The 15,053-nt window shown below is 37.8% G+C and overlaps 1 protein-coding gene across 2 annotated transcripts; it reads left to right on the top strand.

Annotated features, from left to right (window-relative positions):
* Positions 1-313: 313 nt before the first annotated feature.
* LOC109086054 (arrestin domain-containing protein 3-like) lies at positions 314-13,459 on the top strand. Of its 2 annotated transcripts, XM_042724630.1 has the most exons (7): positions 316-1,154; positions 1,251-1,292; positions 1,456-1,516; positions 8,464-8,611; positions 11,367-11,463; positions 11,979-12,235; positions 12,337-13,459. In XM_042724630.1, the coding sequence occupies exons 1-7, from the start codon at positions 893-895 to the stop codon at positions 12,685-12,687; spliced, it is 1,218 nt and encodes a 405-aa protein (XP_042580564.1). In that variant the 5' UTR covers positions 316-892; the 3' UTR covers positions 12,688-13,459. The 2 variants fall into 2 exon arrangements, with proteins under 2 accessions (XP_042580565.1, XP_042580564.1); XM_042724631.1 differs by lacking the exon at positions 1,251-1,292 and having other exon boundaries at positions 314-1,154.
* Positions 13,460-15,053: the final 1,594 nt, after the last annotated feature.

Raw genomic sequence — 15,053 nt, 5'->3', positions numbered from 1 at the left:
ATCACGCACGATTCTGTTGAGCTTATGAATGCAACCAAAGACGTTCAGATGAGTGATCGCTGAAACGCGCTGTTTTGTTCACTTGCTCGCTGACTGTGTGCGTATACAAATGTAGCTAAGTAAGATATTCAATTCACAGTGTAAACAGCTTCAGTGATTTAATTTATATTTAGCCTATTTATTTATTTATTTTGAGAGAGTGCCTGAACTCTGGCTAGACTGAAGTGAAAATGTTATTTGTTCTCTGTAAAATGAAAATGTTAGTAACTTTCAATATTGTCATTAAATTCACATTAAATACAAAGTCAGTCGTATTAAAAATATTTTATGGCATGACACCCATATCTGGTTTTTAAGTAAAAAGTCGGGTTTTTATGTGTAGTTAATAGATTACACTATTACTCAACTTTATTTTGCCCATCACCCATTATAGTTCAAATAACAATCTGGTGCAAAACGTATTTACTTACACATGTTTGAGAATAGAGGTATTTCCTGATATAGTTAACATGTTTGGAAATATTTCAAATAAAAAGGAAAATTAAAATATAACCCCTCGTGCCCCCTCAAAATGAGTTGCATGACGCCCCTGGTTGCCGCGGGTTGTTTTTCATGTCCGCAGGTTGAAGCGACCCCAATAACGTGATATTTAGCCCCTGGAATGCGAATTTTACTGGAGGATCCCCGCCGAAAAACGCAATTGGGCTAGCTTTGGGCTAGTTTTGAGTAGCAATTGGGCGGGTTTTGTTGCTAAAACCTTGCAACCCTGAGTCACGCCCTCAACCTGTGTTTTCTTCGACGGGAATGTCCATCCTGCTTTAGCCAGGCAAGCGAGAGGAGCCTCCCAGCTGCGCTGGATTTGAATGTTTAGTGTACAGACATAAAAACTAAAATGTCAAAATCCATCAAAGAGTTCAGTCTTCACTACGACTCGATTAATGAAAGCAATACTTTTTCTAGTGGGGATATTGTGGAGGGACGAGTTGTTTTGGAGGTAACCAAAGAAATAAAGGTGGACAGTTTTTTTGTGAAGCTGACGGGGGACGCACATGTGAGCTGGACTGAAGGCTCAGGTGACGACGAAAAAACCTACAGTGACCATGAGAGATACTTCAAACTAAAGCAATACTTCATTCAAGAGAGCTCGAAGAAAGGTGAGGTTGCACATTAGAAAATTTCAAATATATAAAAATGTCAAATTTTTATTCCAAATTATGTAATACTTTTATTTCTTGCTGTAACGTCTACAGGAGAAAGTGAAAAGAATACAACTCTTGTAGATGGAGAGACTTGTAAGTAAATGGGTTTCATAGCCTATTCCTTGCAAGTAAATTGCATAAAATTAAATAAATTACATTAAACCTTTTTCATAATTTACATGAAACCTGAAATTATTGTTTGAAAAACTATTGTAACCCATATTACATAACACATATTAACCATTTTATTCATCAGATGGACCAGTGATTATGCCAGGAAGTCATGTTTTTCCATTCAGATTTCAGCTGCCTCAACAGTGAGTTATACTACTGCTGTGCTTTTCAAAATACATCTTCAGTTGTTGTTGTTGTTTCTTACTGTTTAAATATGTACACAGTGAAATAATATTCAGCAGGTGTAATTCACAGCCTATGAAGAACACAATATACAGAACAAATAAGTGAATCAGCAAGAGCATAAGTGTGTGCCGCATTTTACTTCCTTCAAGTTCAGTTACAATATTAAGAAAAATTATCATCCTAAAAAAAAAAAAAAACATGTCAATCATATTAATATTAGCTAGAACTTCAATGTTAGTATGGGGGTTAAATTAAGTCGTAACAAAATGTAAATAAATAAAAAGTCTGACGGTCACATCAATCCCCTGATCCAGAAAAGCACAGCCACTAAATTAAGCAAATAACTTAATTTATTAATAACAAAAGGAAGCAAATCTTCAGGAGAGGGCCAGGCCCAACATAACAAACAAAAAACCCTCTAGCTAAACACAAAAAACTCTAAATAACCTTAACTAAAACAAAAGAAAATACATGACAGGAGTCTTACCTATCTCCCTGTCTACCATAAACATAAACTAAATTTTATATCCAAAACAAATGGCACCCTCTCCCTACCGCTTCCTAAGAAAGACAAACAAAAGGTATTTACATGAATTAGAAAATAACACAAAAGAATCATAAAACACACCCACCATAACGTTCACACACACACTCTCATAGTTTGTAATTAACAAGTTAATTCACAAAGTTCAGAGATAATAAAGACCACACTTGGTCCCACTGAGATACACAAAATAACACCCATCTGGATCAGGACAAAGAGTGAGCGCGTAGCCGTCAGTCCTCCAACATTATTTCTTTGCCGTCTTATACACCTTGGATCTCTGTAGCATTCACTCAGTACTGATGAATGATGGACATCAGCTGGAATCCAATTAGCAATCTATAACAGAGAGAGACAGAAAGAGCAGGAGAAGAAAACATGCAATGTCTAACTTGCCCAGTAGGTGAAATCACTCTCCCAAGAGCGCACAATTCACAAATACGTCCACAGGACGTAACACCCCCACCACTAAGAATGCAAAAATAAATAAATAAAAATAAGAAACAAAATAAAGACGTCGACCCAAATATCTCCTAGATGGTGAATACATTAATCGGGTACCACTCTTAACTTCTTGAAAGGGCATCTGCCATAACATTCTCCACCCCCTTCTTGTGACGAATATCTAAGCTGTACTCTTGTAGAGTAAGAGACCACCGTAACAACCGTTGATTAGCACCTGACATACGAGAGAGGAACACCAGGGGATTATGATCAGTATATACCACAATAGGACTAATACTACTACCCAGGTACACATCAAAATGCTTGAGCGCTAACAACAGTGCAAGGGCCTCTTTTTCAATTACACTATAATTCCGTTGAGCTCCAATGAACTTTTTAGAAAAATAGGAGACAGGATGTTCAACACAAGCTTGATCCTCCTGTAACAATACAGCTCCAGCACCATTGTCACTCGCATCCACCTGTAATTTAAAAGTCCTTGTAAAATCAGGTGCAGAGAGAACAGGAGCCTGACAAAGGAGATCCTTTGCTGCTTCAAAAGCAAGTTGACATTCGGTAGACCACACAAACTCTCGTTTTATACTGAGGAGATCTGTGAGTGGACAGACCAAGGTGGAAAAATTTGAACAAAAAGCTCGATAGTAACCACTCATCCCCAGAAAACGTCTTAGTTCACGTTTATTAGATGGAACAGGAAACTGAAGAATAGCTGCTATTTTAGCATCAATTGGTTTTACCAGTCCCTGACCAACTTGCTTACCCAAATAGGTAGTTGTACCTTTAGCAAATTCACACTTTGCCAGATTTAGTGTCAATGAAGCGGTCCTTAAACGACTACAAACTTCTCTGAGTGTTTCTAAGTGTTGTACCCAATCATCTGAATGAATCACAATATCATCCAGGTACACTTCACAATTTGAGACTCCCGAAAGAACTTGATGCATCATCCTCTGGAATGTAGCAGGTGCATTTCTCATCCCAAAAGCTAAAACGGTGTATTGTAGAAAGCTATCAGGGGGTTACAAATGCAGATATCTCAGAGGCTCGTTTAGTGAGGGGCACCTGCCAATATCCCTTCAATAAGTCTAACTTAGTAACATATTTAGCTGAACCAACTTTATCCACGCAGTCTTCAATTCTAGGAAGAGGAAAGGAGTCAGGCTTTGTTACATCATTGACTTTACGGTAATCCGTACAAAATCGAAAGTTTGAATCTGGTTTAGGTACCAGCAAGCAGGGAGAGCTCCATGGGCTCTGACTGGGCACGGCCATACCATGTTTTAACAGGTAGTCAACTTCTACTTTTATAACTTCCCGCTTTCGTGGATTTAGTCTGTAAGGGTGTTGTTTTATTGGTTTGGCATTCCCCACATCAATGTCATGAGCACAGACAGATGTTCTACCGGGGACATCACTAAACAAGATAGAAAAAGTACTCAACAACTCCAACAAGTCATGAGACTGTTCTGCAGTCAGATGTGAAAGAAAACAGGAGGGATCTTGTAATATAGCAGAATTCTGAAGGCGGGTGGGAGAAATAGGAAAGCCTCCGCCTTGCAGTTCATCCTCGTCCGTAGAGGACGTAGCTATTATACTCACAGTAGCAGCAGCAGCACAAGTTAAGAGAGAATCAACCTGCTTGCTATTGTTATCAGATGATGTTCTACTCACATAAGCTTTAAGGCGATTCACATGACATACACGATTCTTGCACTTTCGGTCCGGTGTAGCAACAACATAGTTGGTCTCATTCAACTTCCTTTCAATCAAATACGGACCAGCAAATTTGGCATGTAGAATCGACCCAGGCATTGGCAGCAAAACTAAAACCTGATCACCAGGTGAAAAGTCTCGTTTTTTACACTTTTTACATCAAACCGTTCTTTCATTTTTACCTGAGTTTCAGACAGATGTAACTTAGCCAGGTCTCGTGCTTTACCTAGCTTTTCACGGATGGAGGTAACATACTCATCAACAGGCACAGGTCTAGATGGCTGGCTTAACAACTGATCACTTAGTAATTTTAACGGACCCCGCATAGTGTGCCCAAACACGAGTTCAGCAGGGCTGAAACCAAGAGACTCCTGTACAGTCTCTCTGGTTGCAAACATCAAATAAGGAAGACCCTCAGCCCAGTCTCTACCAGTCTCGATACAATAACGTCGCAACATCGCTTTGAGGGTTTGGTGAAACCTTTCCAAGGCCCCCTGGGATTCGGGATGATAGGCACTAGACATTTGATGGCCAATACCCAGCATCCCTAAAGCCTGCCTGAAAACCTTGGAGGTAAAATTCGAGCCCTGATCACTCTGTATAATCCTTGGTAATCCAAACGTTGTACAGAACTTAAGAAGCTCTTTTACCACCACCTTAGCCCTCAATGTACGTAATGGAATTGCTTCAACAAAACGGGTGGTCGCACACATTATTGTGAAGATATACTGATGTCCTGCTTTCCCTTTTGGCAGTGGTCCGACACAGTCAATAATCAGTCGGTCAAATGGATCATCTACAACATGAATCGGACAAAGGGGTGCGGGAGGAATTTTCTGATTCGGCTTGCTTGCCATCTGGCAGACATGGCATGAGTTACAGTATTTAGAAACAGAGTTCTTAAGTCCAGGCCAGAAAAAGTATCTAGAAATGCGGTAATAAGTTTTAGTTATACCAACATGTCCAGAAAGAAAATTCTCATGGGCAAGTTTCAAAACCTGTTGCCGATAAGTAGATGGCAAAAGTATTTGCTGCACCTCCTGCCAGCTAAGCTCTTCCTTCGGTGGTTTCCATCTGCGCATCAGCAAGCCCTCCTCCCAAAAGTAAACCACCCCTGAATTAGAATCATGGACACTATTCTCAACAGCCTTTATGCACTTGGCCAAGGAAGGGTCTGCTCTCTGTGCAACAGCTAAAGAGTCTCTTCCCACCTTCAAGGAAGGCTCCATTTCACCCTCCTCCCTTCCAGAAGGTACATCAACATCAGAATCTGGTGGTATAAACAGAGCACATTCCACAGTCTTAGGCACGTCATTAGCTATAAAAGAGGTTGACAGATCTACTATTTCTTTAAACTTCTGTGCTTGAGCACGAGTAACCACACAAGAGGGGAACACAGACGGAAACTTATCAGCTAAATCATCGTTTTGGGAAATATTAGGCATGCGGGTCACAATAGGTGTAGGGAAAACTAGGCCACCTGCAAGATCATTCCCCAGAATCAAGTCAACACCCTCTACAGGTAACTGTTCACGCACAGCCAAAGTTGACTACCCCACTAACAATATCAGATTTCAAGTATGCAATATGAAGTGGTACATTCACACAACGCATCTCAATTCCACGTACCAATACTTCCTGACCAGTAAAAGTAGTATCGGAAAACGGCAAGACTCCTGCAGATATAAACGATTGAGCTGCCCCCGTTTCACGCAGAATTGTTACAGGCTTAAACTCCGAATCACACGATAACGAGACTGTACCCCTAAACAAAAAAGGCTGATACATCTCTTTATCAGTGTTAGATTGTACAAAATCAACAAGTGCAACATTTTTAGTCTTAGAAGCACCACTCTTCTGCTTCCATGCTCTACAATCCGCAATCAGATGATTTGAATCTAGGCAAAAGAAACAAACTCGCTTGTCAGCACCCCCATTTGATTTACGAGTCACTTCATTTTTAAACGGACGTGCAACACGCTGCACCGAATTTTCCACCTGCATTTTGACATTTGCACCCAAAGAAAAAACATTCTTGTGTGTCAGCACAAATTCGTCTGCCAAAACTGCAGCATCAGCTAGAGAAGTGACCTTCTGTTCATTTAAATACACAACAATGTTAGCCGGAACGCAATTTTTAAACTCCTCTAACAAGATTAACTCCTGTATTTCCTCCAGGGATGTAACCTTGCTAGAAAGACACCACTTTTCGAAAAGCACTCTCTTTTCTCTCACAAATTCAACAAAAGTTTGTTTGACTGTTTTCATATGCCCCCGAAACTTCTGCCGATAAGCCTCTGGGACCAACTCATATGCCCGCAAAACAGCAGACTTTACCGTTTCATAGTCAAGGGAACCTTCAATAGGTAAGGCCGAGCAAACCTCTTGAGCTTTCCCTGTTAGACTGCATTGCAACAGCAAAGCCCACATCTCTTTTGGCCATTTTAGTTTACTAGCAATTCTCTCAAACGCAACAAAGTAGGAATCGACTTCAGCCTCCCTAAATGGAGGTACCAGTCTAATATACCTACTAACGTCAAATGAATCACTCGCAGTAGATCTAGAAAAATCTTCAGTTCCAGTGCTATTTACGGGTGAGGATATGGAACTACTCAGAATACGTGGAACTGGAATTGGCCTTTTGGCCAACCGCTCAGATTCCAAATCCAATTTACGGATCTCAATATCTCTTTCCGCCTGTTTTTTCTAATATACGAAACCTAATCATCTCCGCCTCGCATTCTTGCTTCTTAATTAAAAGATCCATCTCTTTCAATTTTTAAAGCAATCTTTGGATCCTGAGGCACAGAATCAAAATTTGGACTTTCCTCTTTAGGATCCACTGCCAACTCATCCTCATCACCAGATTGTCTAGGTAAAATACCTGCAGTTGTCAATTTCTCCTGAAGATCTTGTTTAAGCACTTGTTTAGTGGCCTCCCTATCAATCCTAATATTGAAGAATTCCGCAATTAAAACCAAATCTCTTTTTTCTACATCTATTAAAGACCTCAATCGTGGGCATGAGAGTAAACGCTGTCAAATCGAATTCCATTATTTCCCTTCTTTACTCCTTCCCCACCCACAAATGAAAACAGTCAAAACGTTAGAGGAAGAGAGAAAAAACTCACCATACACAAAACCGCGACCCATCGAATCACGATCGTACAAACAGACTTCAGTCTTGGACAAACAGAGCAAAACTTCCAATTTGCGATCCGAAAAATAAACGAACTCACTTCTCAAAAAAAAAACGAGCGGACGAGCCCCCACTTGTTACAAACCTCACTGTTAGTCTAGGGGTTAAATGAAGTCGTAACAAAATGTAAATAAATAAAAAGTCTGACGGTCACATCAATCCCCTGATCCAGAAAAGCACAGCCACTAAATTAAGCAAATAACTTAATTTATTAATAACAAAAGGAAGCAAATCTTCAGGAGAGGGCCAGGCCAACATAACAAACAAAAAAAAACCCTCTAGCTAAACACAAAAACTCTAAATAACCTTAACTAAAACAAAAGAAAATAAATGACAGAGTCTTACCTATCTCCCTGTCTACCATAAACATAAACTAAATTTTATATCATCCAAACAAATGGCACCCTCTCCCTACCGCTTCCTAAGAAAGACAAACAAAGGTATTTACATAAATTAGAAAATAACACAAAAGAATCATAAACACACCCACCATAACGTTCACACACACTCTCATAGTTTTGTAATTAACAAGTTAATTCACAAAGTTCAGAGATAATAAAGACCACACTTGGTCCCACTGAGATACACAAAATAACACCCATCTGGATCAGGACAAAGAGTGAGCGCGTAGCCGTCAGTCCTCCAACATTATTTCTTTGCCGTCTTATACACCTTGGATCTCTGTAGCATTCACTCAGTACTGATGAATGATGGACATCAGCTGGAATCCAATTAGCAATCTATAACAGAGAGAGACAGAAAGAGCAGGAGAAGAAAACATGCAATGTCTAACTTGCCCAGTAGGTGAAATCACTCTCCCAAGAGCGCACAATTCACAAATACGTCCACAGGACGTAACAATATATACATACATTTTGCTAATGCATAATGCACATTTATGCATAAGATATACTGTTTATATGACATATTATGCACTGTAATGCTTGTCAGAACCTAAAGAGTTTTATTTTTCCCTAATTTCAGAAATATGCCGCCATCTTTTAAAGGATTTCGTGGCTGGGTTAAGTATGTCTTGACAGTAAATCTGAGCAGGCCTTGGAAGTCAACATCTTCTACACATACAGAATTAAACTTTGTGCTGAGAAATGATGGGACCAGTGATCATTTACTGGTATGAATTATAATACCATATTTCACTTTTTAGCACTCATCTATCAATTCACATAAATAGAGCGATGATGTAACCACTTATAAAAGCATTAAGCCCCAAGAAGTCACGCATTTACAGTGCATTTAGAACAGCTAATGGGTGTTGTTAATGTTTCTTTTATTCATAATCTAAACCAGCAGCAATTACAGGGTTCCCACAGGTCCTTGAAAACCTTGAAAGTTTGTGAATCTGAAAAAAAAGTTTTTGAAAATAAACATACATAGATAGCCTACAGGTCCTTGAAAGTGCCTGAATTTATTTTGTGCAAGAAGTTTTCTGGAAAAAAAAATCCATATTATTTCGTCTGTTCTGCTAATGTGTTATTTCACCAACACTTTGTGGCGTATGCATACTAACTTGCTTGATTTACATTAGTTACACGCATTTATACGCATTATAAGTGTTTCCCGCGTGAGGTACTTTGCCATGATGTTCACGCGCGCACAAAACTACTACGATGGTACCTCAATGTTTCACAGACACGCCGTGAAATTAATGTTGAATTGCTTTGCTTGTTAAGATGTTAACTTATGAGGCAAGAAAAACTTAAAAGCATATTCGTATATCTTAAATCTTCTGGTTACATGAGCATAAATAAAGATTATATTACTATATCATGCAGCACAAACGTCTGTCTGTGTAACAAAATATGTGCTTATTTAGACCTAACAGTTACAGACAAACTACATTCATGTTCATATGCCCGGATAGTCAACAGTGATAGGTTTTTGAAAACACTGTTTTGTACTCATTCATTCACTAGTCTGTTGCGGCTCAGTCAGCTGAATGCACCAGCCCGATCTCACGGCAATTTGTACATATTTTACAAGGTGGCTAATTCGTACGAATTTGTACGACCACACTCGTACAAATTCATAAGATTTTTCCAAATCGTACATATTTTACGAGTTGTACAATTCGTATGAATTTGTACGAATGACCTACAACTAACCCCGCCCCTAAACCTACCCAAAACAGGGGTTTAGACAAATCGTATAAAATTGTATGAGTGAGGTCGTACAAATTTGTACGAATTAGCCTCCTCGTAAAATATGTACGAACTGGTCGTGAGATAGCGTTGAATGTGCTGTTAACTCTGTTGGTCGGGAAAAACCTCGCTCTCGCGGGGCGAAACCGGTGACATTATTCTATTGAATGAAAGATAAAAGGTTTATACAAAATGTCGCTAGTTGCTATGTGCTTTGTCTTACAAAAAAGTTGGTAAAAACTGCATCACTGGTTTGTGCGCCCCTGTGTGTGCTACAGAGGTCTGAGTGATATGAGTAGTGCACTTGAAATGCAAAGTGGAGGCGGGTCCAGATCGAATCCCCTCCCAGTCTGGATCCGGACCGGAGTCCGGGCTTTGAAAAGGGCTGATCTAGACCATACAACTAACAGATTAATAACTCTGTTTGCACAAATCATTGTTTGAATTGCGAACGTAGCCACTCAAGGAAGACTTTAAGACCCTGCAGAATCCTCTGCCGCCTGGTCGCTCCTACTTCACAGTGCTAGCACTTTTAAAATTGTAACTTCTAGTAGCTATATTCCTAAACCTGGACCTCATTAATATTGAAGAACAAATTCAAGCACCAAAAGCAGCCTACACACTCCAAGTTCTCTTTAATTGAAAAATATTCATCTTCATGAATTCATAGGCTACATGGTTGCAATAACATTTTAGTTAAAAAAAAAAACAATTCTTTATTGATTTGAAGTTTCATAGACATTCAGATGTTATACTTTCAGATTTTATGCCATATATTGTAAGTAATTTCACAGTATATTCACCTCTGTGCATTCACAATTCTATAGAGGTGAAATTTACTCAGGCCGATTCTTTGTGTATAACATGCGTGACATTTTTTGTATGACATTAAACTTTATTTTTAGAATAATTGTACATAGGTTAAGCAAAACAATTGTGATTCTTTCTGAGAACCTTTTATACACCTTTTAAACACATACTTATCTGTAGACATGGAAATGACATGGTCATGTGGTACAGAACAAATATTTTGAGCGTCCCTTATTTTCCTATTAAGAATCACAGTTGTCCCTTATCATTTTAATCATTTTCTGAAGTTGGCAACCCTAATCCAAACATTAATATCAGATCATTTTAGAGTACAGTATAGGATGTACAGAATATTCTTCAGTTTTATGCAAAACAGAAATACAACAAATGGAATATATGATCTCTGCCATATGGCCAAAAAAAAAAAAGAGCTTTTTTGCATAGTTGTGTTTGACACATGACAACTGTAATAATGTATCTTACAAGGTAACACGATGTAACCTTGCTCTCACTTAAAATGTGTCACATTAAGTCATTGAATTTGAGGGTATTGGACCTGGAAAGTCCTTGAAAGGTCCTTGAATTTGAAGTTAACCGAGGTGTGGGAACCCTGCAATTATTATAATTATTAACACATAATAAATATTATTCATCCCCCAGGCAATGTAATTCTAATAACATAATTTGTCCCAAGCAACACATAGATGCTGTGGCACAGTAATACTGATGTAACAGGTATGTGTTTCTAGAGTAATTTACAATGGCTTTGAACACGGCTCAACCAATCTGTTTTATAAACCGTCATCAGAACTCAAGTAATATGATTTTAAACCAATGTTTGTGATTTAGAGCTTAGATGAAATATAGCGTGGTTTTAGGTCACTTGATTTAGAATGTTGTTGTGTTTTTTTCATACAGCAACCACAATCTGCCACACAAGACAAGAAGATGAAACTTTTTGGCTCAGGAAAAATGTCAATGAATGTAACAGCTGAAAAAACTGGCTATATGCAAGGTGATCATGTCACATGTGTTGCTTGCATCCCTCTGTCAAAGCTGACTTAACTGAAGACACTAGCCTGCAGTGTCAATTGTTGGGTTTTCATCACCATATTTTTATGCACATTGTAAGACATCGCATAAAAATTCAGAATGTTACCAAGGAGCATGCAAATCTAATTTCCCAAATTCACATAAAAAACAAACAAACATACATGCTCACTTGTCAATACATTTGCTGAGTAGACTGATTAATCTGCATTGTATTAAATTTGCTTAGAGAAGAAAATAACAGCAGAGCTTCGTACAGCATCTCAAAATCTCAAGTCAAAGACTCACATCAAAATAATTTAACTTCAATTTCTCCAGATGTAACTACATATGTTCTCCTAAACACTGGATGGAAACACTGCTTTATCTGTAAATAGTTTTTACACAAATTAAGTGACACAAATCTGGCTATATTCAGTTTGTTTCTTTGTTTTTGTAGTTATTGTTGTATGTTGTCTCTAATTGTAATCATTTTTGTAGGTGAAACAATCAAAATTTTTGTTGACATAGACAACTCTTCATCTCGTGATGTCAAGCTAAAGTATAGCCTCAGGCAGCAACAGACGTTCATTGCTGGCAGGAGAACTAAAAGAGCATATAAGGATATAGTCAAAGAGACTAGAGATCGCATCCCGTCTGGAGAAAAGTCCAAATTCATAGTGGACATGACCCTTCCACATGACCTGAATGTCACCATTGAAAACTGCAGAATTCTAAAAGTGCAGTATGAACTCAAGGTGCTATTTTGTCTTCTGTAGTATTGCCATATTCAAAGCAATAGTTCAGCTTAACAAGAATTTCTATCAAAGAGTAAAGCAAACACATGTTTATCTTTCAGGTGTATCTGGATGTGTCTTTTGCCTCAGATCCAGAAGTCAAATTTCCCGTGGTTATTCTTCCAGCCGAACAACAGTGTCCTCCCTGGCAAGGCCCACCTGGAGGAGTCCAGCCATATCCACCACCTCAGCCTAACCTTGTGCCTTATCCTGGTGAACTACCTCCTCCACCTGCAGGGCTTTACCCCAATCTGTACGACCCTACAGTGCTGCCCTATCCAGAAGCTGCTGCAGGGGTCTATCCCAATCCAAATCCACATGCCATCCAGCCTGGTTTCCAACCGGCTCCTTCTGCACCAGTTTATGATCCAAATCAAAGCACTAAAGAATCCACTCCTAATATGCCTTATTAGTCTCGTTCACTAGCCAAACAACTTTGTCTGCATGCCTTCTATCTACAAGCTCAGTGCCTATTATTGTGCCTTTTAAGCTTAGAACTTTTCTCATTATACAGCAAATGTATATAGACCTTATGTAGCCCTGCACTTTTCAGCACTGCACTCATTGTCTTCTGTTTTCAGTTTATATTTTCACAACATGGAGGTAAGATTTTATGGATTTTTGTATGAACTGGTCATTTTAAAATCTTCCGGGACATTTGTTTTGACATTGATTTCAAAGATTTTAGTGCTTATGATAACTTTTGTTAACACTACATTAAGTACTGTAAGTCCAGTTCACCTGCTAAAACCCTTCGACAGCAATGTTGTAGATCTATACAGAGCTACTGCAAAACGGAAGTTCAAAATAACATTATAAACTTTTTGCTTGTTTTACTGAAGCATAAGGTCTACAATCAACAGTTCTTGATAGTAAAAAACCCCTTTATCTCTAAACACTCCTACTGTAACATGTTTTGCTGATTGTACTGCAGTTGTATTGAACTGCATTCGGACTTTTGACCTCCATCCATGATGAAATGATCTATAGACAGTATCTATTACTGCAATTATCTATTACTCACTCAACCTGCTTGTATGAGTTTCTTTACTGAAGTTATGATTATTTCATAACATGTTGGATACTCGAGAATCAAATGTGACTAAAAGTAACAACAGACCCTATGAAATTATGCTAAAATAATTGTGGTGACATGCAAGAATTAAAACATCTCAGTCTTGCTTTGAAGCTTGATTTTTTTTTCTACAAAATATTGGTTTTTATTTAAGCTACAAAAGTTATTTATTGAAGAACAGTGATTGATTATCTCAAGTTCTTTTGTTTGATTAACATTAATGACAGACAACAGCATTTATATTAGGAAGCTGCAACTTTAGATCCTAATCCAGCATATTAACACACATGCAATTTCTTTCCCAAATCTCAAAAACTGCACGTCTTGTGAGGGTTTCCAGGGGCCTGTTCTTAGTACCTCGCTGACTACATCTGAGGTGATTTGAGAGATGCCAGATCTTCTAGTCGTGATAACTGATCTTTGGCTAATTTGGTTCTTCAAACGAATTTGCAGATTTGCAAACATCTAAGATTACGGCGCGCTCTCGTGTTCCCCGAAAAGGGCAGATGTATCGATACTCGAAACCACGATCAGCAATGCAGTGATTTGCTGGTGGCAAGACATGAATGTAATTACGTCATTAAACCGTCATCCGTCCCTCAGGTCATTTTGACCCAAAATTGATTTTTGAAAAAATTATTAAAATCGTGTGTTGATTGTACCGGTCCAAGATTTCTTTACTTTTGTCACACTTGCACCAGGAATACACAAACACATGTTAAAAAAGAAAGAAAAAAAAAATGAGTGGATTCGAGTTTAAATGGGTGCAATAAAAAGAGATGGTACACACACTCTCATAGAACACATAATATGTTTCATGTTTCTGCTGGAATATGACTGTTATTTTTCCTTTTTATTTTATTATTTTATTTTTTTGACTTAAGTTAAATCTTAGTGATGTGGTGGAGACCAATGAGTTTATATCAAATTTATATTTTTTTAAATATATATTTATTTCATATTTATGAAATTGTATGAATATACATATGTTTAGGTTATAATTCAGTTACAATTTTTTTTTTTTTCAAATCACCAAAAAAAAAAAAATATATATATATATATATATATATATATATATATATATATATATATATATATATATATATATAATAAACCTACATAAATATTGGTAAATATATATATTTAAAAATGGATCAATATAAGATTTCTGGACCACCCCCCCCCCCCCCCACCCAAAAAAAAATAAAAAAAGAAAACTGTCATTTTTAGCCTTCGCGTCTCCACGAAGGACACTTTTGTTATATGTTCTGGAGGGAGGGATGAGGGATAATTAAAAAAAAAGACACCTGACGAAAAACCTGACAAATTTCTGGACTTTTATAAGGAAACAGCATAGCGAACAAAACTACATAAATGGTATAATAGATAAATGAAATGTGCACTGTTTTTATTTTTTTACATGATTCCCAGCTATTTATATTCACGATTTCTGATGTTTGTACAGGCTTTACATCTTTATTTCAATGTTGTAATTAGCAATTCATTTAATTTTATCTTTGAAACAGATTTGTTACATGACAGCATTTATAATAGTTTCTTAAGGGTCAAGATCAAGTTATCTGCATCTCGTGCGCTCCATCAAGCCACCCCCATAATAGCTGTCACCACTCAAATTAATGCACGGCTCAGATTAACTGTATAGCATGTGTGTAAGACTCCAATACAATTATAAAGTAATTATTT

This window comes from Cyprinus carpio, chromosome B5, assembly GCF_018340385.1.
Source record: "Cyprinus carpio isolate SPL01 chromosome B5, ASM1834038v1, whole genome shotgun sequence".
In the NCBI taxonomy this organism is placed as follows: domain Eukaryota; kingdom Metazoa; phylum Chordata; class Actinopteri; order Cypriniformes; family Cyprinidae; genus Cyprinus; species Cyprinus carpio.
Note: the sequence above shows the minus strand (reverse complement) of the source record. Positions and strands in the feature narration are given on the sequence as shown.